Here is a 27,238-nt window from a genome sequence, read left to right as displayed (position 1 = left end):
TCTTTTTCTCTCTCCTCTCCCTTCCTCTCTCTCTTTCTCTCTCTCATTTTCTCTTTCTCTTGCTCTCTTACAATGTTAGATGTTTTAAAATTTTATTTTCCTTTTGGGTCACACCCAGTCATGCACAGGGGTTACTCCTGGCTCATGCACTTAGGAACTATTCCTGGCGGTGTTTGGGGGACCAGGTGGGATGCTGGGAACTGAATTCGGGTCGGCCGTGTGTAAGGCAAACACCCTACCTGCTGTGCTATCGTTTCAGCCCCTTAAATTTAATTTTTAGCTAAAACAATGGGTAACCACAGCTCAAAAAGTTAAAAAAAAATAGCAGTGTGCTATTCTAGTCAGCCTTGGTGCTGAGAAGAAGCTGTTTGCTTCACTGCAGTTTACCTTGACATTTCTGAAATAACTCGAGGCTGGTCTTTCTTGATTTCGCCATTTCTGATACTGCCTTTTGGCTTCCTAATGTAGAAGATGAAGAGGCGACTTCTTTCTGTGAGCTCCTTAATGCTTGTTTTCACCTTCCTCAGGGTGGGGGTGGGGGTGTTCTTGTCCACTGCTTTGATTGTCCCCCCAATTCCTAAAGGTAGAAATAACTGACCTGCAGGTAACTTAATTTAGATCCAGACATTCAGGATCCTCACTCCAGAAATTTTTCATTTTACATCTTTGTATTTTATGGTGAGCTGGAGCAATAGCACAGCGGTAGGGCATTCGCCTTTCACGCAGCCGATCCGTGTTCGATTGCTCTGCCCCTCTCAGAGAGCCCAGCAAGCTACTGAGAATATCGCGCCCGCTCGGCAGAGCCTGGCAAGCTACCTGTGCATATTGGATATGCCAAAAACAGTAACAGTAAGTCTCACATTGATGGGGGGGCTAGGGGCGTGGGGGGGTTAGGGATGTGGGGGTGCGGGGTGGAGCTATACTGGGATTCTTGGTGGTGGAATATGTGCACTGGTGAAGGGATGGGTATTCGAGCATTGTATAACTGAGATTTAAACCTGAAAACTTTGTAACTTTCCACACGGTGACTCAATAAAAAAATTAAAATAAAAAAATCAGATATTATATTTAGTTACGACACTTGAATCAGAGGCAATGAATACTGAATACCAATATCAAATCTACAAATATAAAAATACTGATATTCACATATCAAAATGAATATAATTATGATTTTCTATATTTTCTTATTTAAATAACTTTTATTATGATTACCATGGCTACAGAAGCCTGTTGATATGTGTAAGTAGAAAAGTTAATTCTCTGTTTTTGTCTTATAGAACTAATAGAAAGATGTTCTCATGTTAATATATATATATTGGCTCCATATATGTATTTTCATTTTTCTCTAATATTAATGCTCTTCTAGAATGAATGTTAGGTATATTTAATAATAATTAGAGTAATTAAAGACACTACTAGTAAAAAAAAAAGTCTCACATTGAGAGACGTTACTGGTGCCCGCTCGAACAAATCGATGAACAACGGGATGACAGTGAGAGTGATTTTATGGTGTGTATTTTGGGAAGGGGACTCTCAAGAGCAGTGCTCTGGAGACCGTGCCCTCCTGTGCTGGCCAGTTGGCTCAATGCTCAGATGCGGTGCTGCAGTGCTACTTGGGCCCAGTTTTCAGCATTATCTGGGAGGTGTAGGGAGTCACCAGGACCAAACACAGTGGGGCTCAAGGGACCATGTGGTGCCAGGTCTTGAATCTGAGACCTCTGCACTCCCAGCATGTGGCCCAGTCCTTTGAGACATGTCTACAGTCCTCCCTTGTAGTGCAGTGGCTGGGGGCAGAGAAATATTTCCATACTGGGGTGTAGGGGCTACACACTCTGTGTGCAAAGAGAACCCACAGTCCACTTTAAGGGGCTTGTAGTTTCCTGGAATCTCCTTTGAAATGTGAGGCTCCCTGTGTTTGGGAGGTCTCCACACAGCAGCCCCTCCGAGTGACCTTCCGCACAGACTTGCGGGTATCCAGAATACAGTGCAGGTGACAGGAACTCAGTGTGCACCAAGCTGGCCCTGGAGCTACCCTACCTTGGGCGTGCAGTGGCGTGCAGCCAAGGAGTTTCCCAATCATTTCAGTTGCCTTGAGTTGGATTGTACATTTCTTGCAACAGAAGGCTTTCTGGCTGTGAAGACATTAATATCTTCGTGTTGGCGGGGTGAAATGAGTGTGAAGCAGCAGTACCGTTCCTGGGAACGGTGGGAAAGTGATTACAGCTCTCAGGTGATTCTTCACTTTGTTCTCCAGAGAGCCTAGAGTCCTCTCTTAACAGGGACTGTCCTCAGACTTCCAAGGGTTCAAGAGCCCCAGAGATAAAGCAAACACAGGCAGGAAGAACATCTCCCAGGACTTTGCATCTATCTTAGATCCTCCAGTAGATCTTGGACTGAGATCTACTGAGTTCTTCTTTTTTATTTTATTTTATTTTTTTTGCTTTTTTGGGTCACACCTGGCAATACTCAGAGGTTATTCCTGGCTATGCACTCTGGAATCACTGCTGGCAGTGCTTCGGGGGACCATGTGGGATGCCAGAGATCGAACCCGGGTCAGCCGCGTGCAAGGCAAATGCCCTCCCCACTGTGCTATCACTCCAGCCCCTGAGTTCCTCTTTTGTATTATGTCTAGCATTTACCAAGGAGTGTGGGTATGATAAAAGGTAGAAGGTACTTTAGGGCAGGAAGAGAGAAACTATAACCCAACAGATAGCTACAGAGAATTCAAATAGTCGCATCATTCTCCATTGGTAATCCCTGGTTATGCAACTCAACTCTTTCTTAGTCATTTTAGACATAGCCTCAGAATCCTTCTCAGCAGGATGTTCTAAGGAACCCCTATGAGTGGCACCAGGACAAAACTTTCCTGCCCGACATTAACTAACCTCTGAGTGTCTGCTCCTAAGTAAAACTGGCAGACTAAAAAGGTAGATAACTGAGTCGGAAGGGCAGTTCGACTAGTAAGATTAGTACACAGGAAATTTGTAAGAGATTATCAAAAAAACCTCAGTGATGAAAAGAAAAGCGCGCAAACAAGTTTGATACCATCAGGCTCTGCCTAATTCCTCTAGTGCTTCTCTTGTCTTTCTACCTCCCACTCCCCCGAGCTTTTTGGGTCACACCCGGCATTCCACAGGGATTATCCTGCCTCATGCACTCAGAAATTACTCCTGGTGGTGCTCAGGGGGGCCATATGGGATGTTGGAAACAGAACCATGGTCGGCCGCATGCAAGGCAAACGCCCTCCCCGCTGTGCTATCACTCCAGCCATCTTGTCTCTTGTCTCTCCCACAAGCCCCACTTACAGGAAGGTCCTGTCAGCACTACCAAGAGGGATGGAGCCTTCTTTTGCTGTGTTTGGATCCCCGTCCTTTCCATCCATCTCATCTGATACCAATACTTGCTATGCCAGTCGATAGGGAATATCTTTTTTTTATCCATTTGAGAAAAGGTCAACAAAAAAATAACCAAATTAATCCAATCAACTCATCTGAGGTTCACATGCTCAGGAGAGGTCCAGATGAGTAAATAATAATAATAATAATAATAATAATAATTCTCAGGCCAGAAAGATAGTACAGCGGGAAAGACACTTGCCTTATATATACCTTATATATTATGTATTATCCCCAGCACTAAGACTGGTTTCCCAAGCACTACCAGGTGTGATTCCTGAGCACTGCTAGGTGTGACCCAAAAGCAAAAAAAAAAAAAAAAGTTTGCAGTTCTTTTGGAAATAATACAAACTTTGTTTCTTAAGTCTACCACCCAAACCGCTCCTCTCTCCTAGGGTGGGAAGTTGGTGAGGGGCACAGGTATCTGGAAGATAAATTTTCCAATTAACAATGATGAGCAGAAAGGTGGAATGCCTGCCCAAAGGTGTTTGGTATCCACGGGAGTGATTTACATTCTATCTGGAATGCGGCTAACCCAGCAGACTGGTTTGGCCCGATACCTTGGCAACTGCTTGGACCCTGCAGCTCTGGGCGCCTCTAGAGTCACACCTGGCAGTGCCTGGGGGTCTCCGAGGTGTTGGGGATGGAATTCAGGGCTCTGTGCCTGTCAGGCATACAGTCCTGAACTCTGGTCAAGGATTTGGAATTTTGTTTGCCAGCCCTACACAGCCCCAGCTCCATTTGGGGCCACACCCAGAAGTGTTCCTCGGTCTGTGCTCAGAAGTGAGCCGTGATGGTGTTCAGGGGACCAAAGGTGGCGCTCAGGGGATTCACACTTTGGATGGTGGGATACTAACTCTCTAGCCCTGGACTTGGAATTCTTTGTTTTTGTTTGGGTTTTGTTTGGGGGGCATGCCTGGCACTGCTCAGGGTTTACTCCTGGCTTTGTGCTCAGGGATCACAAGTGTGGTGTTAGAGGTCTAACCCAGGTTGGCTGCATGCAAAACAAGGGCCATGCCAGTTGTACTATCTCTCTGCCCCCCCCCCACTGCCTCGTTCTTTCATTTTCAAAACTAGCCTTCAGTAGTACTGAGAGATCAGCTATTATACCTGCAACTTCCATGCCTTCCTGGTGATTTATAAGGCTTTACAACTAAACTCTAACTATCCTTAACGTATAGAATAACTTAGTAACTGATATGGCTCTTAATGGAAATTCTTAGACCTAGCTAGGCACTCTTAAACAAATAATACATTTAAATGGAATTATATGCCTGTTTATTATCCGATGAAGACAAAGCTAAATCTATAAACACAGACTCACTTTTCAAATGGTTTCTCTTAAAGTATTTTCACTGGACTATAACATGACTTTCTTCTATAGCAAATGAGACAAGTTGTCATCTTTCCTGGTGACTATGAATTCAGGGAAACATCACTATTAAAAAGATGTAAAACAAATAGGAAACCAAAAAGGAATCAGAGCAAAGCAATAGGGAATTATAAATTAACTTTACTTGCAGTAACAGGAAACATTTCAAAGTGTGTCAGGATTTTAAAGTTTAAGTTTGTTTGTTTGTTTATAAAGTTTGGCCATACCCAACGATGTTCAGGGGTTATTCCTGGCTTTGCACTCGGGAAGTACTCGTGGCTGTGCTCAAGGGACCATATAGAATGCCCCTTTGATCGAGCTCAGATCAGCCATGTGCAAGACAAGCGCCCGACTAGCTAAACTCTCCCACTGGCACCTTGAAAGTTTGAGTTTTAGTTAATACATATTCTAACTAGAACAGTGTCCTCTAAAGATAAAAGAGTTTGTGATAGCAAATGGGCAGAACAATCCTTTAGGTCCCATGGAAGAATACTGCTACAAGGACTCGACATACGTAGAAAAGCCATGTCTTTATTAGTAAGGTGCCACACAGCTTAGAGTAAAAATTCACACAGGCCAGGCTTATAAATATCCATAAATCTCAAAATCAACCACAAGTGAATATTATTAAGAACAAAATTATTAGAAAACAAGAAAACCCATCAATGTCTGTTTTAAAGGCATCGTTTTTACAAAATAATTCTTTTGTGGACAGTCTCCAAAATGTCTCTTAATATACCTGGAGCCAGATTGTTCCAGCATTCTCAGCGCATGTGTGGGAATAAGGCATGTGGAGAGCTTCAGTCTCGTAGGTGGCCAGGACACTCTGTGTGATGGGCGGTATCTGCTCTTGGAACCTGGAAGGAGTCACAACCACTGCAGCAACCACTGCAGTACCCCATGACCCTAGGTAACCGCTGACTCTCCAGAGAATGGAACTGAACAGCTATTCCCTTTCAGCTACAAATACCCGGCAGAGGATATGAAGACACTAGTCAAACATCAGTATATTTTAAGGGAAAGGAATCCCCCAATGCTCAACTTACATGTTTCCATACTTAAAAATCACACGAGCATACCCACTATTTTCAAGAAAAGGAACTTATACTCAAGTCATCTGTTAAATATAAAACAAAGAAGTTCTACCTGAAACTAAATAGTTGAGTAATTGCAGAAGGAATCTAAAAATGTTTTAAATAAAATGTATAGGTTGCATCAACATGCCATTTACTGTTAACACACTAGTCGTAGTTTTCTTAACAGTATAGGGAAGTATCAGGATATCATCAATGATGATACATCACACACAATCAACAATTCGTATCATGTACAGCAAAGGAGGCAAAGCATGAGAAAGAATTCAGTAATCCTTTTTACAAACTAAATGACAATCAACTCTAGAGTTGTTTTGCCTGCAGTGATGCACAATCATTTCTCTCTTGGGCTTAATGTATTCAGGAAATCTGAATCAGAAATGATCCTAGCAAAGACCTTCAAACGATTGTGGTAGCTATAGGAATTTATGTATAAACAAATACACACACACACATACACACCCCTCATCATGTATTTACAAATATATACAAGTATAGTAAGAATCATCAACTGGTTCACTAAACGTGACCAATTCTGTTTCAAGAACAAGGACATTCAATACGTTTATATACAACAAAGTATAACATAGCTCAGCATTTGACCTACTGTGGTGATTCTTGAACATTTTTTCCCTATCTACACAGGCCGATGTCATAGTCAGATGGATGTAGCAGATGTAGAACTTTCTGAAATAGCTAGAAGGAAATGAATGACTCTGAGATGTTATCATTCCCACCATGAAGAGCAATTAAGCATCAAGTCATCCATGCTTGCCAACTAGGTGAAAAACTGCCGTTCCCTGGTTCTCTCTGTACTGCCACCTCTTGTCCGTCAGTTTTGGAAACTGTACTAGAATGCCATGCTTGGGAATGCCTTTCTCAGGATATCAACAAGTCAACTGTCATTTCGCATACAAATTACTGATTGTTACAATTAACCTGTGCTAAATTAACGAAGCCATATTAAGATGGTGTCCTTAACAGTTGATCAAAACACAGAGTTTTGTCCTCTACAAGAGAACAAAGTAGGACTGTGAGTCCACAGACCCAGGCTGCTCAACCTGTTATGCCACAAGTTAGGAAGGGCTGAAACATTCGGAATGTTTATCAAACAATCCAAAGAAGAACGATTGTGACAAGTGAACATGACACGACATTTACATTTCAGTGTCAATGAAGTTTCGTTGGAGTACAGCCATGCTCAGTGATTTATGCATCATGAAGACAGAGCTGATCAAAAGAAACAGACTGTGACGCCTGAAAACACCTAGTATCTGCCCTTTTACAGGAAAGGCTTGCTAATTTGGAGCTTAGCCTAAGAATGAGCAAAAGTTGCAGCTGGACCATTACCCCCAGCACAGTATCTTAAAGACAGGCAGAGAACTTAAAAGCCATCAAGATAGAGATCCATCTTTGTGTGGTCCCAACTTTTGATTTCCTTATTGATAAAAGCGAACTTAAGGCAGCTAAATATAGCCTCTGCCTTTCATCTGAATCATGATTATAAATTCATCTTTGACACTACAGCAAAGAAGTGGAGGGGACTAGGAAGAAGGCCTAGGTTTCGGGCTAGTCATGTGTAAGAATTAACTGAGACAAATATATTTTGCCAATTGTATCTGATCTGTACATTATTTTTTAAAAAACGATTAAAAGCCTTAAAATGACCGGCGAAGGATTAAAATATTTTGAAAATTGTAAAATGGATCTCTTTCCCCAAATATAACTACAAACAGCACTACTTACTATTCATTGTACACCAGAGCAAAGAAAAGTGAATAATCTGAATGTGGTTAGTAACTTCCGTTTAATAACTTCCGTTTTCTTTGCACATACCCCCTTCCCAGATTGGGGTCACACCCTGTGCTCAGGGTTTATTCTTGGCTCTGTGCTTAGAGATAACTCCTAAGCAGGACTCAGGTTGCTGGGAATCAAACCCGGATTGGCTGCATGCAAGGCAAGTGCTCTACCCGCTATCCTACCACCCTGGCTGTCATTTAACCAGTATTTTAATGAGTGTGCATGCAGGCCTGAATGTATAGGAAATCATATCACTTTCCGAGGCCTGCCCCTTTCTAAAATAAGTGCTTTGGATTAAAAGGTTTTTAAAGTCCTTGACAGCAGTAATTTATGCCGATGACTAATAACAGTTTCTTCATCTGTAAAGTAAAATCTCCTTCATACAGTTGTTGTTATGAGAATTAAATAAGTTAATTCATGTAAAGTGCTTAGAACAGCACTAGATACATTTAGCTAGCATTTTTATTCAGGCATTTATAAAAACTGCTGGGCATCTCCCCTAATACAAGTACTAAGTCAGAAAATGAAATATGGAGATAATAGAAATCGGATCTCTTACAGTAGGTAAGAATGAGAGAAGATGAAGTCTAAGGCTTCAAACATCATCAGCGTGTCTAGAAGCTGACAATTCTCTGGGATGTGGTTCAGTGCTGTTCTTCACTTCTGATGTATGAATTCTTACTTCTGAACACTTACATTAAAGACATCAATTTTGTTTTGCAGGGCTAAACAGTACTCTTAGGAATTATTTTAAATTTATGTCCAGAGTTCAGTATGGAGGAAGGAATAACATTTGCTCAAAAGTGGAAGAATATAAAACATTAGCCAGTCTGGCAGCATATATGAAATACAATCCTTCTGATCCAAGCTTAACGTAGAAATATAGTTCATGTATTCACTCATTCCACAAATGAATGTTTGAGTACTTATTAGGTATTTGTTACAATGATGAGTAACAAGAATGGTCCCAGATCAGGAAGTGAGCAGAAAGGCCAATCCAGTCAAGGGAGGTGACATTAGTATCCTGATGGGGAATCCCTGTGTGCCATGCGTATCCTTGACAGAGGCCTAACCCTTGTCCAGGAGACAGGTCTCTGTCTCCTGGACAAGGGTTAGGAAATATGGAGAAGGAAATATGTAAGTTGTGATCTGAAAGGTAGGTGGGAAGTCAACAAGTACAGGAAGTGGTGAGCAAGTGCAGAGAGAAGAGAAAGCACATGTGCAGAGTGAGAGCAGTTTCTGTCTTGCTGGGACAACGCGTGTGAGGAGTGACAAACGATGATGCTGGAAGCAATGACCAAATGGTTTACATTTCACCTGAATGGCAATAAGACGGTGTTGACCATTTTTACAGCAGCACAAATATTCAAAACTGATCATCAACGAAGAAACAAATGATGAACTAATCAGCTTGACTTGAAATGCAAACAGAAGGTAAAACCTACTCATTGCTGCCTTTCCTGCCCACTGCAGAGGCTCACTGAAAATTCCCTTCATGTTTTCACCCATTTAGAGTGGAAATATTATACACAGGAGAGTGAAATATAAAAATAGTTGTTTTTCTTATTTACAACATGGGTTGTAACTCAAGTCTCCTCAATACTAAGCCACCTCCTTAGCATAGAAAGTGATTCATAAGCAGAGGATCACGTCGGCCAGGATCCGAGGGCTGAATTTCAGTGCTATGGTAGGCTGGGAGAGCCACGGCCATGACCCAAATAACCTGAGTTTGAGTCCTACTCACACCAGTCACCCCCTCGATGTCGTGATGTCTCCCCATCTGCAGCTTGGACCATTTCACCAACACTCCTCAGGTGATCTGGTAAATCTGCAATGTCACCAAATCTTGCATGCTTTCCTTAGTTTTGAAGTTCTAGAAAAATTTGAAAGTTCTTTCCTCAGAAGGATATTTACTCTTGACATGAATTCCAAGGATGTGACTAGAAATCACAGTCCCTAACGATATTTAATCACCAGGGTGGGGCCAGGTTTAAAACCAGGGTAGCCAGCCAGGTAACTCTCAAACTCTACGATGGAAACGTCCCAGCAGAGTGCAGTTAGGCCCATTAGCTCTTTTCCTTGACATGGACCACTGCACTGGCACAGACTTTGAAACAAAGGGACATTTGAATTCCCCTGGGAAATGGAAATGCGTTAAGTCGACTCATTATTATATATTACGCTGACTTCCAGCCCAATTTACAAAACTGAGTATTTGAATGGATACTCTGAGTCAACTCATTACATGACATTTCCCATTTTCTAATTAAAAAACAAAAAAAAAGATCATCTTTAGAAAGTTTCTACTCTAAATCTCCAAAATGTTGAATATCAAAATGTCTTAAACTTTCATTAAGATGATTTGTTTACTAGAGTATACATTTTGTCATACTCAATCAACATATGCAGACTCTGACTACAAAATCAGATGAATACCTTATAAAATACCGTGGAGGCCAGAGAAAAAGCACAGCAGGTAAGACACTTGCCTTGAATGTGGCCCACCTGGGTTTGATGCCTGCTACCACATATGGCTTCCCAAACCCCACCGGAAGAGGTGATCCCTAAGCTTAGAGCCACAAGCTGGCTCTGAGGACCGCTGAGTATGGCCCCTGAAAATAAAGACAGGGGTAGAAGAAACCAAAGTTGATCTTCTAAAAATGCCCACTATTTAAAAAGCTACAGAAGAGTCTAAATATTAATTGTAAGAATGTCTGTATTTTATTATTCATATAATTTTGTTCTCAGGAACACGAGCAATTTTATTTCTTTTCTTTTTGGGCTGGGACTTTGGGCCACACCCAGAGATTTTCTGGTGTTTGGGGACCACATGGGATGCTAGGGACTGAATTCAGACTGGCCACACGCAAGGCAAGTAAGTACCCGCTGTACTAGTTATAATTTCATCTCTAACCTTTACTAAACAGCAGTAAGAATTTTTGCTGTTGGGGGAAAAATGTTGTTTTCATTTGGGGGGGCACACTCAGCTGTGCTCAGGAATTACTCGTGGTTCTGTGGTCAAGAATCACTCATGATGGAATTCAGGGAGCACTTGAGGGGCCAGACTTGGGTCAGCCAAGTGCAAGGCAAGTGCCTTGATTCCTATACTAGCCCTCTTCCCAACAACTTTGAATAAACACGGAGCACTCTGATATTACTGTAATCTCTCCTCCTCTCCCCACCAATGTATGAATAGTCCAAAGCATTCATCTTCATGGAAATGTGAAAAATGACTCTTTCTGAAAGGCTGACTATGAACCTGGAGTAACCTCTGACCTTCTCTTAGTGTATCACACCAAGACTCTCTCTTGAGCTAGTTGGAAGACTTAAGTTTGTTTAGAAATGGGGTTTGTATGCCTAGCTCATACTCTATCTGGCTATGTATTATATTATTTGATTCCCTATCTAAGGCTACATGGCATGTGGGTTATAAATAGATAACCCTCCTGGGTCTCAAATCCTGTTCAGTTAGATGGCAATAATAATTTTCATCGAGCCAACACAGAGACGCTATAAGCTCAATTAAAAAATTTTGAAAGTTCTTAGAAAAGTTCAAGATACTTTCCCAAACCATGGTGTCATTATTAAACAATCTTCTTTTGCTGGAAAAGCAACTTGCTTGCTTTTGAAAAAAACAAAATTATGAGTCTTTTAAAAATGACGAGCTAAAATCATACTACGCATCCTTTTAAAAGTTATTTGTACTAAAGATTTTCTAAGCCCAGTGCTGGCTTTGCAGCTATGATTAAGGGGTTCCCATCAATAAGTAGAAAGTCAGGGCAACAATGAGAAGCAAACAGAATGGAGAGGAGAAGGTCTGATACGCAGCTGACGGCATGAAAATGTCTTCATACTTGTAAATACTGACAACACGCTCGGAAGTTGGTGGCGAGTCTATATCATGTCGAGTAATAGAGCCTTTAAGAGAAAAAAAAAGGAGAAATTGAAAAAAATGTACAGATTCATAATGATATACGTAAACAACAGAAAAATTAATCTACAGCCTTGTTGAATATGAAAGGCATGTTTATAAAGATCTAGAATCAGTTGTGGAAGTCAGAATTCTTAATAACTGTACATTTAATGAAAACACTGTTAAATTTATTTAAAAAACACTGGCTGCCATGAATCCACACATCCGCTATCAGAACAAAGCTAATGAAATCCCACTCTGAAAATTACTTGGTATTATATGAAGGTCTATTTTTAAGGTCTATAATGACTTTTACCTGATTAATACCAAACAGAATACTATGCTTTATTTACAAATCCCAGGATTTTGTTTTGTTTTGCTTTTCATTTTTAAGGACCACACCCAGAAGTGCTCAGGGCTGACCCAGTATCTGTGCCCAGGTTTACTCTTGGGTGGGGACCATACGCAGTGCTGGGGATCAAACCCAAGTTGGCCACATTCAAGACAATTGCTTTACCCCCTGTACTATCTCTCCAGCCCAAGAGCTACTGAATTTTTCCTTTCAAATATATATTTTATCTACAGAACATCTCCTGAGAGTCCCTGAGAGCTGAAACCTTCTCTTTTTTTATTTAAAGTTATTTACTTTTTAATTAGTGAGTCACAGTGAGGGTACAGTTACAGATTGAGATATTTTCGTGCTTGTTTTTCCCTCATGCAATGTTTGAGAGCCCATCCCTCCGCCAGTGTCCATTCTCCACTACAACCCAGTATCCCTCCCACTCCCTCAATCCCGTCCCCCGCCACCCCACCCCGCCTCTGTGGTGGGGCATTCCAATTTGATATCTCTCTTTCCTTTTGGGTGTTGTGGCTTGCAATAGGGGTATTGAGTGGTCATCCTGTTCAGTCTCTAGTCTACTTTCAAGAGCTGAAACCTTCTTAATGTATTATTTATATAGGTCATGAGTGGTAGCCTGCCCTGATGGGTTGTGCTGTACCTGTGTGTCTGCCTGGCACTGAAGGGCAAAATAGAATAGCGAGGAGGGCCCAGAGTCCTAATACAGCAGGTAAGGTGACTGCCTTGCACGTGGCAGACTCTGGTTCAATCCTCATCTCCCATTTGGTTCCCTGAGCACCCATCAGGAGTGAGCCCTAAGCACGGCCAGGTGTGACCCCCAAACAAAAACAAAATAGAACAGAAAGGAGAATTAGGTTACCAAACAAGTTGTTGGGCCGAAAACTTTTCTTCAAACTGGTTAGAAGGGGAAAGAAGCTCCTTAGAAATAATATTGATCAGAATGAATCAGGTAGTTGAAGGACTCCAACTGAATAATCCCTAAGAACTTGAATTAAGGAGATGAAGGCAGAGGAGTTCAGGGCCACAATCTCCTTAGAAAGAGGGGTCTCTGCCTCAAGTGCTGGGGAAGAAGGCAACTGGGATAGGAGAGGGACCATTATGACAAGGAGAGTTGGAAATGATCACTCTGGATAGGAACTGCGTGCTGAAAGTAGGTAAAAAGTAGTAGGTAAAGGAATAAACATAATAACCTCTCAGTATCTGTGTTGCAGACCATAGTGCCCAGAAAGGCGGGGGAGAGGGAGAGGGAGAAGGAGAGGGAGAGAGAGAGGAGAGGAAGAGGGAAAGAGGGGAAGAGGGGAAGAGGGGAAGAGAGGGAGAGAGGGAGAGAGGGAGGGGGAGAGAGGGGGAAGAGAGAGAGGAAGAGGGAGAGAGAGAGAGAGAGAGGGAGGGAAAGCGAGAGGGAGGGAGGGGGGAGAGGGAGAGAGGGAGAGAGGTAGAGAAAGAGGGAGGGAGAGAGGGAGGGAGGGAAAGAGGGAGGGAGAAAGAGCGAGGGAAAGTGCCTGTCATAGAGCCATAGAGGCAGGCTGGGGAGGGGGTGTGGCAGGAGGGATACTGTGGTCACTGGTGGTGGGAAATGGACACTGGTGGAGGGATGGGTGTTGGATCACTGGATGACTGAAACCTGATTATGATCTACTTTGTAACTGTGTATCTCACAGTGACTCAATTAGAAAAAATAACATTAAAAAAATTTTTTTTGCTTTTTGGGTCACACCCGGCGATGCACAGGGGTCACTCCTGGCTCATGCACTCAGGAATCACCCCTGGCAGTGCTCAGGGGACCATATGGGATGCTGGGATTCGAACCTAGGTCGGCCACGTGCAAGGCAAACGCCCTACCCGCTGTGCTATCACTCCAGCCCAACATTAAAATTTTTGAAAAATAAATTTAAAAAAAGGAAAGTGGATTTAGCATCAGGACTCTGCGGGGACTTCATACAGGGAAGCCCTGCTAACGCGGGTGTATCAATGCCCTGAACCAGGCTCCATGCTGACTGCAGTTTGGCACAAATCAGATTCTTCACGTCGCCCATGATTCTTTGTTCAACAAGTCCCTCTCACCTCTCCTACCTAATGTCACTCACTGATCACCTACATAGCCGCCAAGGCATAACCACGCCCCTCTGAATCATGTCTTCCTTCAAAGAAATCTAATCCCAGTCTTCAAACCTAAGCTTCAAGTTAACATCCCTAGAGACAGCCTGAAAGAACAAAAAGTATTAAAGGGAACTCAAAAAAAAAAAAAAAGAGAAGGGACCAGAGAGACAGGACAGCGAGTAAAGCGCTTGCCTTGCACACAGCTGACCTAGTTTGATACCAGCATCCTATACATAGAATCCCTGCCAAGAGTGATCCCTGACACAGAGTTGGGAGAAAGCCCTCTGCATAGCTGGTTATGACCAAATGAAACTAAAGAAGAAGCCCCATAGTCCACATATGGGCCAGCAACGTTTCTGTTTTGTTTGTGATAGTGAGAAAGAGAAGTCCTAAGAATCAGGCGAAGGCATCAGACCTTGGAGTATTCTACCATGGCACTCATGAAAGGTGCTATTCTCAGGTACAGCTCTGCACAGCCAGAAAACAATTTAAGATACCGGCTTTCATTTTATCCTTACAATAATCCTATAAAGTTGGCATTATTATTACTATTACTATTATTATTATTCCCAGTCTAGATACAAAGAAATTACGAATTTCAGAATTTAAAGGCTATACACAATTTTCAAGAGGCAGAACCAATCCTCAAACTCAAACGGTTGGATTTCAAATCCCATTATTTTAAATGAATATGAAACAATTTTAAAATAAGTAATTTTTATTTATCCAAGCTAAGATATAATTTACAAACAGAACTGCAGTTCTGCTGCTGACCTGGAAAATAAACACATGGAAAAGGTATCACAAAACTAGAAGCATCAGGAAGAAGGAAAGAAAGGAAGAAAGAGAAAGAAAAAAGGAACAAAGGGAGGGAGGGAGGGAGGGAGGGAGGGAAGGAGGGAAGGAGAGAGGAAGAGAGGAAGTAAGAAGGGAGGGAGAGAGGGAAGGATTAAATCTCTAGCCCAATAAATGAAAACAATTTAAGAGGGAAAAAAGACCAGATTAGATCATGGATAGTTGATTAATATACAGTTAGGAAGAAGCAATTACCAGGAGCCAGAAAGAGTTCTGATTACAATTACTGCAAACAATTTTCTTTCTTAGTTAAGCCATTAAGCTGATCAACCAGAGAATGTTAAAGACATGGCATAATTTGATTTTAGCTTCCTCTCAAACAGGGGTGGGGAATCTTTTACTGCCAAGGCCCATTTGTATATTTGCAACGTCATCGGAGGGCCATGGAATACAGGAAGACAGGCTGTGGGAGTGAACAAGAAGCAAGCTTATCTGTCCATGAATCGTGGGTTCCCCACCCCTACTCTAAAAGACCTCATGATGTCATAGGGTCTGGAGAATTCTGCCACTCAAAATGAAGTCTTCAGTGGGCTAATATCACCTTAGAGCTGGTAAGAAATACAGAATCCTGGACCTCAGACATACTGGAAGCTGCATTTTAATTCATAGCCAGACAATTCCTACACACATTAAAATGTGAATATTAATGAGTTAAGTTATAAGATAACGTAGGGGATCTGAGATTTCCAGCATAAGGTGAACACTAATGTAATACTCTGCAATTCCCAGATAAGTCTCCAGCTGCCCTTTCCAGTTCAGTATTTTAATATTTTATATATTACCATTAAGAGTACTCTCTATAATATATCCCAGCGATGTGCAAAAGCACAGTAGAAATGACATCTGCACCTGTATGTTCATTGCAGCACTGTTCACAATAGACAAAATCTGGAAACAACCCAAGTGCCCAAGAAGAGACTACTGGTTGAGGAAACTATGGTATATGTACACAAAGAAATACGATGCAACTGTTAGGAAAGATGAAGTCATGAAATTTGCTTATAAGTGGATAGACATGAAGAGTACCATGCTAAGTGAAATGAGTCAGAAAGAGAGGGACAGACACAGAATGACCGCACTCATTTGTGGAATATAAAATAACATAACATGAGACTAACACCCAAGGACAGTAGAGACAGGGGCCAGAAAAATTGCTCCACAGTTGGAAGCCTGCCTCATGAGCTGGGTGAGAAGGCAGCTGGAATACAGAAGGGATCACTAAGTCAACCATGGTTGGAGGGATCACTCAGGATAGGAGATGTGTGCTGAAAGTACATAAACAACCAAACATGAGGGCCTCTCAGTATCTGTATTACAAACCATAATGCCCAAAAGTAGAGAGAGAATAAGAAGAAAATTGTCCACCATAGAGGCAGGGGGTGGGTTGGGTGGGAGTACTGGGAGGGACACTGGGGACATTAGTGGTGGAAAAAGTATACTGGTGGAGAGATGGGTGCCCAATCATTGTATGACTGAAACTTAATCATAAAAGCTTTGTAACTCTATCTCACAGTGATTCAATAACAAAAAAGAAAGAAAAACAGAAATATTTAGGAAAATTTAAAAAAATTTAAATAGAGTATACCTAGTCTTGAAAAGTGAGAATAAACATAGACAAAGTCAAAGGTTGGAAGACAATCCTGCAAGCAAACGACTCCCTCAACTCTCTCAAAAAAGTCTGGGATGGCCATACTAATATCAGACAATACAGATTTCAGTCTCTAAAAGGTTATAGGAGACAGAGAAATTAAGAGTTACTTTTTAATGAGCAAGGGATCTGTACATCAGAAAGAAATCATACTCCTAAACATATATGCACCAACTGCTAACAGATTTCAAGGAGGTTATTGATAGCAACACAATAGTAGTTGGAGATATCAACACCGTCCTGTCACCTCTTGATACCACTCACTGCTCTGTCACATCCAGACTAAAACTCAGCAAGGAAATACTGAATATACATTCTTCTACAATGCACAAGACATTCTCCAAGAGAGACCACATGCTGGGTGACAAAATGTACCTCCATAAAATCAAGAAGATAGAAGTTGTATCAACTATCTTCTCAAACCATGATGCGCTAAAAATAGAAGTTAATTATAAACAGAAATGGAGAATTAAATCCATCACTTGGAAATTAAAAAGCTCACTACTGAAGAGCCAGTGAGTCAGAGAGGAAATCAAAAGATTCCTGGAAACAAACAAGAATGAGGACATGAGCTACCAGAACTTGTGGGACACAGCAAAAGAGGTGCTAAGAGAAATGTTTATAGCTTTGCAAGTATTCATCATGAAGGAAGAAAGGGTTCATATAAATAACTTGAGTGCACAGCTCAAGAAATTGGAAAATGACCAATAGAAGGAGCCCAAAGTATTCAGAAGAAAGGAAATAATAAAACTTAGAGCAGAAATCAATGAACTGAATCTATAAAAATAAATCCAAAAAATTAATTAAACCAAGAGCTAGTTTTTCAGAAAAAATAAACAAAATTGATAAACTATCAGCAAGACTAAAAAAAAGAAAGAGCCCTAATAAACAAAATCAGAAATGAAAGGGGCGGCATTACAATAGACCTCGGAAGTTCAAAGGATCATCAGCAATTGCTTTGATCAACTATATTGCCAGGAAACAAGAGAACCTAGAATAAATGGATGAATTCTTGGACTCCTATAACCTTTCAAAGCTGAACCAATAAGATATGGAACACCTGAACAGACCTATCATCATCAAAGAAATCATAATGGTAATCAAAAGTTTCCTCTACCAAAAAAAGAGCATAGGCCTGGCTGGATTCATTAGTGAGTTCTACAAAACCTTTACAGAAGACCTACTGCTAATCTTTTCCAGGCTCTTTCAGGAAATTGAGGAAACAGAAACACTCATGAACAATTTCTATGAAGCAACCATTATCTTGATACCAAAAGCAGATAGGGACAGCACACACATCAAAAGAGAATTACAAACCAATATTCCTGATGAACATAGATGCAAAGACCCTCAACAAAATGCTTGCAAATCGAATCCAACAACTTATCAAAAAGATCATACACCATGACCAAATGGGATTAATCCATGGGGTGTAAGGATGGTTTGACATACATAACTCAATCAACATAATATACCATATTGAGATGAAAAAAATCGTATGATCATTTCAATAGGTGCAGAGAAAGCATTTGAAACGATCTAGCATCCATTCATGATAAAATCTCAATAGAATGGGAACTGAAGGGACTTTCTTCAACAGAGTCAAAGTCATTTACCACAACCCACGGCAAACATCATACTCAATGGGGGGAAAAGCCTTCCTGCTAAGATAAGACACAAGACAAGGTTGCCCACTCTTGCCAATTTTATTCACTTAAGTACTGGAAGTACTTGCCAAGAAGTAATTAAACAAGAAAAAGACATGAAGGGCATCCAGATAGGAAAGGAAGAAGTCAAGGTCTCACTATCAGTGGATGACATGATACTATATTTAGAAAAGCCTAAATATGCTACAAAAAATAGCCCCTAGAAACTATAAATCTGTATAATAGAGTGGCAGACTACAAAATTAACTGCAAAAGAACATAGCTTTCCTATATGCAAATACATAGAAGACACACAAAAAAATTCCATTCACAATTATGCCTCAGAAACTGAATTACTGGCCCTCCGCTGAGATGTAACCCCGGAGGCTGCACGTGTGCGGCCTCTCCACTGCTGCACGACCATGGCCCCGGAGGCCAGCTAAACTACGTTGGGCACCAGCAGCTTCTTGCAGAAATGTCTCTAGACTGTTCAATATTCTGTTCACAGTCTGTTCAATCTAGACTGTGAACTGAGCCACAGCCGCCATCTTATGATGACCACAAAAGGGAGGTACGAGCTTGCAGTGATGCAATTTCTGGCAGAAATTTCCCTGGACTTAGTTACTAAAATACAGAAATTCAAAACCGCACGGCCGCTATAGACCTCATATCTCTTTATTGTCAGCAATGGAAAACAAATTATCAAATGCTTCCTTTTCAACAGGTCTGACTTTGGGTGGGGGGGAATTCCAAACAATAATAGTGAGTTTTTTGTTAAAATATTGAACGTAATCAAAGAGAAAAGTAAAGTGAAATTTATCAGCTACATAGGCAGAAGGTGGGGTGCGGGGTGTGGGGGGGAGGTATACTGGGGTTCCTGGTGGTGGAATATGTGCACTGGTGAAGGGATGGGTGTTTGAGCATTGTATAACTTAAGCCTGAAAGCTTTGTAACTTTCCACATGGTGATTCAATAAAAAAAATTTAAAAAAAAGAAAGAAACTGAATTACTTAGGAATCAGTTTAACCAAAGAGGTGAAAGACCTATACAAAGAAAACTATGAAACTTTGCTAAAAGAAATAAAAGCGGGCACAAGGAGATAAAACACATCCCCTGCTCATGGAATTGGAGGATTAGCATCATCAAAATGGCAAAACTCCCCAAGCATTAAACAGATTTCAATGCAATCCCTATAAGGAAACCCGTGACACTTTTCAAAGAAACAGCTCAAATAAAATAAATTTAAAATTCATATGGCACAATGCACACACACAAACACACACACACACACACACACACACACACACACACACACACACACCCCAAATAGCCAAAGCAATCCTTGGGATAAAGAAGATGGGAAACATCACTTTTCTCAACTTCAAACTATACTACAAAGTAGTAGTAATTAAAACAGCATGGTACTACAATAAAGAAAACCCTTCTGATCAATAGAATTAAACATGCAGAGAGAAACCCTCAAGTGTATGATCCATTAATCTTAGATAAAGAAGCAAAAAAATATGGAGTGGAGTAAGGAAAGCCTCTTCAACAAGTGATGTTGGGAAAATTGGTGAGCCACATTCCAAAAAATGACTTAGACCTCTTCCCGACACTATGTGCAAAAGTAAAGTAAAAATGGATTAAAGACCTCAGTATCAGACCTGAAACCATAAGGCACCCAGAACAAAACATAGGCAGAACTCTCCATGACACTGAAACTAAAGCCATCTTTAAAGATTAAATGCCACTGACTAAGCAAGTGGAACCTAAGATCAACAAATGCAACTACATTAAATTAAGAAGCTTCTGCACCTCAAAGGAAATAAAGACCAGAATACAAAGACAACCAGCAGACAGGAAAAAATCATTTGTGCACCATTTATCTGATAAATGGTTAATATTCAAAATACATAAAACAGGTAGAACTTTACAAGAAAAAAAATCCAGCCCCATCAAAATTAGGGAAAAGATGAATCTAAGTATCCTCAAAGAAGAAATAAAAATGGCCAAAAAGCATATGAAGAAATTCTCTACCACTAATCATCAGGGAAATGCAAACCAAAACAACAATGAGATAGCACCTCACACCACAGAGACTGGCATCTATCAAAAAAACAAACAAACAACCAGTATTGGTGAGGATACGGGGAACAAGGGACCCTTGCTCACTGCTGGTGGAAATGCTGACTGGCCCAGCCTTTTTGGAAAGCAATATGAACATTCCTCAAAAACCTAGGTTGAGCTTACATACAACTCAGCAATTCCACTCCTGGAAATATACCCCAAGACCCCAAAGCATAATATTTAAATGATATCCACAGTCCTATATTCATTGCAGCACTATTCACAATAGCCAGAATCTGGAACCAATCCAAGCACAGAGGAGTGGATAAAGAAACTATGGTACATCTAAACTAGAGAACACTATGAAGTCATGAGAGAAAAAATGAAGTCAAGGAATCTGTTTATATATGGATGGACATGGAATGTATCGTGCTGAGTGAAATGAGTCAGGGAGAGGGAGAGGGAGAGAGAGAGAGAGAGAGAGAGAGAGAGAGAGAGAGAGAGAGAGAGAGAGAGAGAGAGAGAGAGAGAGAGGAGAAGAGAGAGAGAGAGAATTATTGCACTCATTTGTGGGACATAAAAAAAACATAATATGAGAACAACACCCAAAGACATCAGAAATTAGGGCAGGAGGAGTGGTCCGTAGTAGGAAACTTGCCATGGGAATTTGGGAAAGTGCGGTTAGAACAGAGAAGGGACCACTGTGACAATGAGAGTAGGAAATGATGTCTCTATGCAAGAACTGGGTGCGGGGGGGCGGGGGGGTAAAGAGTTAAAGTGATATACATGATAACCCTTCAGTAACAGTGAAGTAACTGTTACAGAGGAAGTCTGGGGGTGGGGGGTGGGAGGGAAGCTGGGAACACTGGTGATGAGAAATGTACACTGGTGAAAGGATGAGCATTAGAACACTATATGATTTTAACTCAATCATGAACAAATTTGTAACTGTGTATGACACAGTGATTAATTTAAAGAATAAATTAAAAATAGTACTCCCTGCCTTTGGAATCAGACACAGCTAGGATTGAATTTTTTGTGTTATGTTTTCAGTTAGAAGAGTCTGAGTAGGTTTCCTTAACCTCTCCAAAATAACTGTAATGATGCTTCTTAAGGATATAGTAGTAAGCAAGGACTTTAGGGTTTTTTTTGTTGTTGTTGTTTGTTTTTTGCTTTGGGGGTCATACCCAGTGATGCTCAGGGTTTACTCCTGGCTCAGCACTGAGGAATTGTTCCGGGTGGTGTTCACGGTACAATACTGGGGATTGAACCCAGGTCGGTTCAAAGCAAATGCAAATCCACATGCAAAGCAAATGCCCTACAGAGCGCTGGCCCCCTAAATGAGGACTTTGTAAAATTAAACAGGATCAAGTCCCCACAGAGAGCACACAGAGGTTTTCACAAAGCATCACGGATTACTTGATGCTACTCCAGCTATGCATCTCTATTGCTTTTTTTTTTTTGAGGGGGCCACACCAGTGATGCTCAGAGCACACTTCCGTCAGTGCTCAAGGGGACCATAAATGGTGCTAGGACTGAACAGGACTCAGCTGCATTCAGAAAAGCACCTTACCCTGTGCTGTGTCTCTATCCCAACATTCATTTGTCATGTGTTTGATAAGCCCCATTATAGCCATCTGAAGGCAGGATTCTTTTTCTTTTATTATTATCTAATGTACTTATTCCATGCATCATGAATCTGACATTTAATACAGATCCCTCGATGTCAACTTACCTTGAATGGCGGGACCCCAAGCAAAGAGGTAATACCAGCTCAAATGCAGATCAACAATGGTTTCTTCTCTAGGAACATTCACGGGACGTTTAAACCTGCAGGTGACCCGGTTGTTCTCAAAAACCCCTTCTTCGTCCCTGGCAGGATTTCGCTGAATCTCCTTTGCCCACTGGCCAACATTATAGAAGTGCTGTATTCGGACCCTGCCATTGTCATCATGAACGCAGGCCATGACGTCGTCGCCTCCCTAATGTTGATAAAGAGAAAAGTCAAGGTCAAGGTCCCATCCTTATCCATCTTTCCTGCCATAAGGAATGTCACTCAGACTTATGCATCCTATTACCTCCATGATCTAAAATGATATCCCAACATTTACTTTAAATGTCACTTAAAAGATTGAATCGAGTAATCAAACTTTGAGTCAGAATAGCTGACATCAAATGACTCCTAAAATGCTGTTTGGAGAAGATGGTATCACCAGCTAGCTTATATTTCTGCCAAAACACATACTAATCTAATCACAAGGAAACTGACAAACCCAAATTGTAGTTCCCATGTCTACAAAAAAAATTAAAATCCTGCCATGTGGTCTTCAAAGAGGGCTGAAAGAAAGAACCCATTTCCCAAAATAACAAACACTAAAGATAAAAAATACATAACAACACATAATATTTTTAGAAAAAAATATACATCAAAAACAAATTCCTGTGAAGGTCAGTACTGAGATAATTGGTAACATTTGAAAAGGGAATAGTATATTTGATAATACTATCAATGTTAAACTTCCCAAATTTAATAAACTATATAGTGAGAGAGAATGCCGCTGATGTTGAGAGAGTTGCTTAAATAGTTAGGGTCAGGGCTGGAGAGATAGTGTGGTGGGTAAGGGGCTTGCCTTGCACACAGCTGATCTGGTCAATCCACAGCACTGCATATGGTCCCCTGAGCACAGAACCAAGGAGTAAGTCCTGAACACAGACAAACCTGTGGCCCAAACCTCCCCCCCCAAAAAAAATTAATCTGTGCTTAATTTTTTTGAAAAAACAGGAAAAGAAAAAATAATTTTAAAGACTGTTGGCAGGGGTGTGTGGGCAGAGAGATAGTACCGGGGTTAAGGCATCTGCCTTACATATGGTCAAGCCTGAGTCTATCTCCGCCTCACATATGGTGGAGCTCCTAAACACATTCCTGTGAATGTGTTTAGGAGCTCCACTGTGACAGACAGTGGTCAGTCCTGAACGAGAGCCAGAAACAGCCCCAGGAATAACCCCTGAGCACTATTAGGTATAGCTGGGAAGGGGAGGGGAGAAAAGGGAAAGGAAGGAAGGAAGGAAGGAAGGAAGGAAGGAAGGAAGGAAGGAAGGAAGGAAGGAAGGAAGGAAGGAAGGGAGGGAGGGAGGGAGGGAGGGAGGGAGGGAGGGAGGGAGGGAGGGAGGGAGGGAGGGAGGGGGCAGGGAGGGAGGGAGGGAAGGCGGGCAGCCAGGCAGGCCACCTGGCCTTTCAATGGCCTTTTAATTTGGCCTTTAGCAAGATGTCCAACATGAGTTTGAAAATTCTTCACTCACTCCTCTGCGCCTCCAATTTTAATACCCACACTACGGGGGCAAATGAATTCCAGGACAGGGAACAGTCACTCACATACTAAGCCAGCATCTGGATTTGGCCCAAGACTGCTGTTTCTACTGAGAGGGAGACTAGGGATGCATCATTCTCACTGGTTGGACCACTGCCTCATGGCCTCAACAAGGAGGAAAGGGTGGGAGCCCACCCACTCTCTGAGACGATCCCTGCAGCACTGACTTCCTTGCGCCCAGCTACAACATCCAATCCAGCAGCCCAGCCTCTCAGTGCTACCTTCAAAACACATCCAAAATCTTGGCGCTCCTCACCTCTCCCTCTGGGGTAACCCTGGTCTCATTGGTCCTCTCACTGCTGGAGCTGAAGAGAAGGGGAACGGTCACCACCCCTTTGCCAAGATGCAAAGTTACCGGGGTCTAACCTAGGCTGGCACTGTGACATGCCATGTGACGGCTCTAGAAGCAAAAGGGGGAGAATACAGTAGAGGCGCAGAGAGAAACTGAGGCAAGGGACGGACAGTTTTCCGGATTCCTAAAGCCAGGCCTGTTCCTGTCCGTGGCCCTTTCTGAGGCCCTGATACTCTTGCCCATGGGAGACTCACATGGTGGCCCCAAGTCCTGACTCCCCTGTAGTGGTAATAAATGCCCACACCCTTGTGAGGCTTCTTGGTGAAGGGTGGGGGAGGAATGGGTTGTACTTCCTGCTCTTCATTATGGACTTGGTTGCAAATGACTTTGTGCAATGGCCAATTCGCATATGTGACCCAAGCAGAGGTTTTGAAATAAGCTTGGTTCTTGCTCTTCTGCCATGGGGAAAAAAAAAACATATTCCAGTAGATGCTGGTTCCAGAATGATTAGAAAAAATCTGAAGCCAGGCCACAGAGCTCTGGAAGGGCCCATTGCAGCATTGCTGTGAAAAATGCCTGCTGAATACACGAACTAGGAAACCCTCAGGACCATGTGTAGACTCAGAACCAATCTCCTCCTGTTTAAGCTGGCTTGAATTTTCATTTTGTTTTGGCTTTCCAGGACACTTGGCTGTGCTCAGGGATCACTCCTGGTAGATTTGGGGGGGCCCATATGTGGGGCCGGAATCAAACCCGGGGTGAGCTATGTGCAAGGCGAGCACCCTACCTGCTGCACTATCTCTCTGGCCCAGCTTGAATTTTTCAACCTTGCAGAGGGTAGTTTTAACTATTAGAATATTTGCACTGCTGGGGCCGGAGCAATAGCACAGCGGGTAGGACATTTGCCTTGCACGCGGCCGACCCGGGTTCGATCCCTGGCATCCCAAGCACTGCCAGGAGCAATTCCTGAGTGCAAAGCCAGGAGTAAGCCCTGAGCACCACCAGGTGTAGTGCCAAGACAAAGCAAACAACAAAAAATATTTTTTTAATCAAAAGTGGCACAGCAAACTAAAACGAAAAATCAGTTTTTGTCGGGATTCACCTCTTACCATTTTCTTGTCGGAAGAGAATCCAACGGCTACCCAACCATCCGTGTCTGCACTGAGCTCAAACTCCACATCAGCCCCTATTATTCGGTAGCTAAGGAAGTAGTCGCAGGTCTCAGCGTTACAGCCGGGTTTGCCATATCTATAGGACAAATCCCCAACATGTTACTGCTTCCTCATATGCATATTTGAAACACAATACAGGCATCTATGTCATCTACTAGTCAAGCAATACTTGACTAGTACTAGACAACAAATTAGACCTTTTTGTTTTTATTTTTTAGCTTTTTTTTGTGAGGGGGGGTCACACCGGGTGATGCTCAGGGGTTACCCCTGGCTCTGCACTCAAGAATTACTCCTGGCTCTGTACTTAAGAATTACTCCTGGCACTGCTCAGGGGACCATATGGGATGCCAGGGATCAAACCCAGGTTGGCCACATGCAAGGCAAATGCCCTACCCACTGTACTATCACTCCGGCCCAACAAATTAGATCTTTGCTGCCAAGAATTTCAAAAACACCTTCTTCTTGACTCCACCCTAGTCAGGAAGGACTTTGGAAATGATGGGCACCACTTTATGTTAAAAAACAAGGGGCAGTGGGACAGGGCTAGAGCCATAGTACAAGCGGGTGGGCCATTTGCCTTGCACGCGGCCAACCCGGGTTCAATCCCTGGCTCCCCATATGGTCCCCAAGCACCGCCAGGAAGAATTCCTAGGTGCAGAGCCAGGAGTAAACCCTGTGAATTTCAGGGTGCAGCCTCCTCAAATAAAGATTATCCAAGTTGGTCCACTGGGCCCCTGAGCTCCTCTGAAGAGGAAACAAACAAAAAAAAGAGGGTCCAGAGATGAGAGACTTGTTCAAGGTTGCCAGTGTAGGCTGTGTTAGTAGCTGCCTCAGAACTTGTTGCTGGGTCTCTGAACTGTAGTCACTACTCTTTACATTCTATTAGTTTCCCAATGCTACTATTTCATCCCTTTGGGTGGTAAAAATTCTCAAAGTTAATCATTTAAATACGTTTCAACCCAGGTTTGATTCCTCCATCCCTCTTGGAGAGCCCAGCAAGCTACTGAGAGTATCCTGCCTGCACGGCAGAGCCTGGCAAGCTACCTGTGGCATATTTGATATGCCAAAAACAGTAACAAGAAGTCTCACAATGGAGACGTTACTGGTGCCCGCTCGAGCAAATCGATGATCAATGGGACGACAGTGCTACGGTGCTTCGTTAATGAAATGTATAAAAAATTTTTGGTTTATGTTTTGGGACATTACCTGGAAGTGCTCCTGGCTCTGTGCTCAGGGATCACTTCTGGCAATGCTCAGGGGACCCTATATGGTTCTGGGGAAGGAACACAAGTTGACATGTGCAAGGCAAATGCCTTTCCCACTGTAATACTGCTCTGGTCCCTCTACAAATCTTTCTATTTACTAACTTTTATGCAATTAAACTACGATTTCTATATTAATTTTAAGATTTCTATATTAATTTTAAATTAGACTATAAAACCAGTCACAGTAGCCAGTAACCAGTAACATCATGGCTTTCACATGAAGTGTAACTGTGACTTTCCTGAGAGTAACTTTCTCTTCTGGTGTTTGTCCGCCTGCAGTGTGCAACATACTCTGACAAACTGTGGCACCACTGTGAAACAAGCTCCACTTTTCTCTGTCTGCACTGCTGCAAAACCCTCATTTGTATAATGCACCAAAAGAGGACCTCGTCTGGTTTACGCTGAGCAACATTTATTTTTCAATTTGCCTCTACTCTGCTGGGAACTGCCTTTACTCCGTGCTAATGCAATAACAAATCCAGACACTAAAGCACAGAGCAGTCGAAAGTGTTATCCGGATAATGGGATTATGTATATATGAATCTTTTAAAGATTAGATATACAAATCACTGGAATAAAAGCCAAACATTTACATTTTTGTCTAGAGGATTTCTAGATCCTTTAAGAACCAGGAAACTTGGGTTTGAACAATGTTTCAACAGTGTTCAGCACGCAGGATACTACCACCTCAGCTCCGAGAGGAAGCAGATGACGGAAGTGACACAGGCTGCCAAGGACTGACCAAGGTGGCAGGCAAGGCCCATGTTGCCACCTGGCAGGCCTCCTGGGGCAACCAGGAAAATATCTAAGTCCAAGACCATGTAAAACTGCGGTGAGAAAAAATTTAAAGGTACAAAATGCTAAAGAGCCAAAACACTTGTCTTTCCAAA

General features: G+C 42.1%; 1 protein-coding gene across 1 annotated transcript in view; it reads right to left on the bottom strand.

Moving 5' to 3' along the window:
- Window positions 1-5,281: 5,281 nt before the first annotated feature.
- Window positions 5,282-27,238, bottom strand: part of FRRS1L (ferric chelate reductase 1 like) — a 37,505-nt gene continuing 15,548 nt past the window's right edge. The window contains 3 exon segments of the mRNA XM_055125026.1: window positions 5,282-11,582; window positions 21,987-22,233; window positions 25,021-25,159. Coding sequence (XP_054981001.1) covers window positions 11,410-11,582; window positions 21,987-22,233; window positions 25,021-25,159 — 559 coding nt within the window. The 3' untranslated portion in view covers window positions 5,282-11,409.

This window comes from Sorex araneus, chromosome 1 (assembly GCF_027595985.1).
Source record: "Sorex araneus isolate mSorAra2 chromosome 1, mSorAra2.pri, whole genome shotgun sequence".
In the NCBI taxonomy this organism is placed as follows: domain Eukaryota; kingdom Metazoa; phylum Chordata; class Mammalia; order Eulipotyphla; family Soricidae; genus Sorex; species Sorex araneus.
This window is presented reverse-complemented; position numbering and strand designations above follow the sequence as displayed.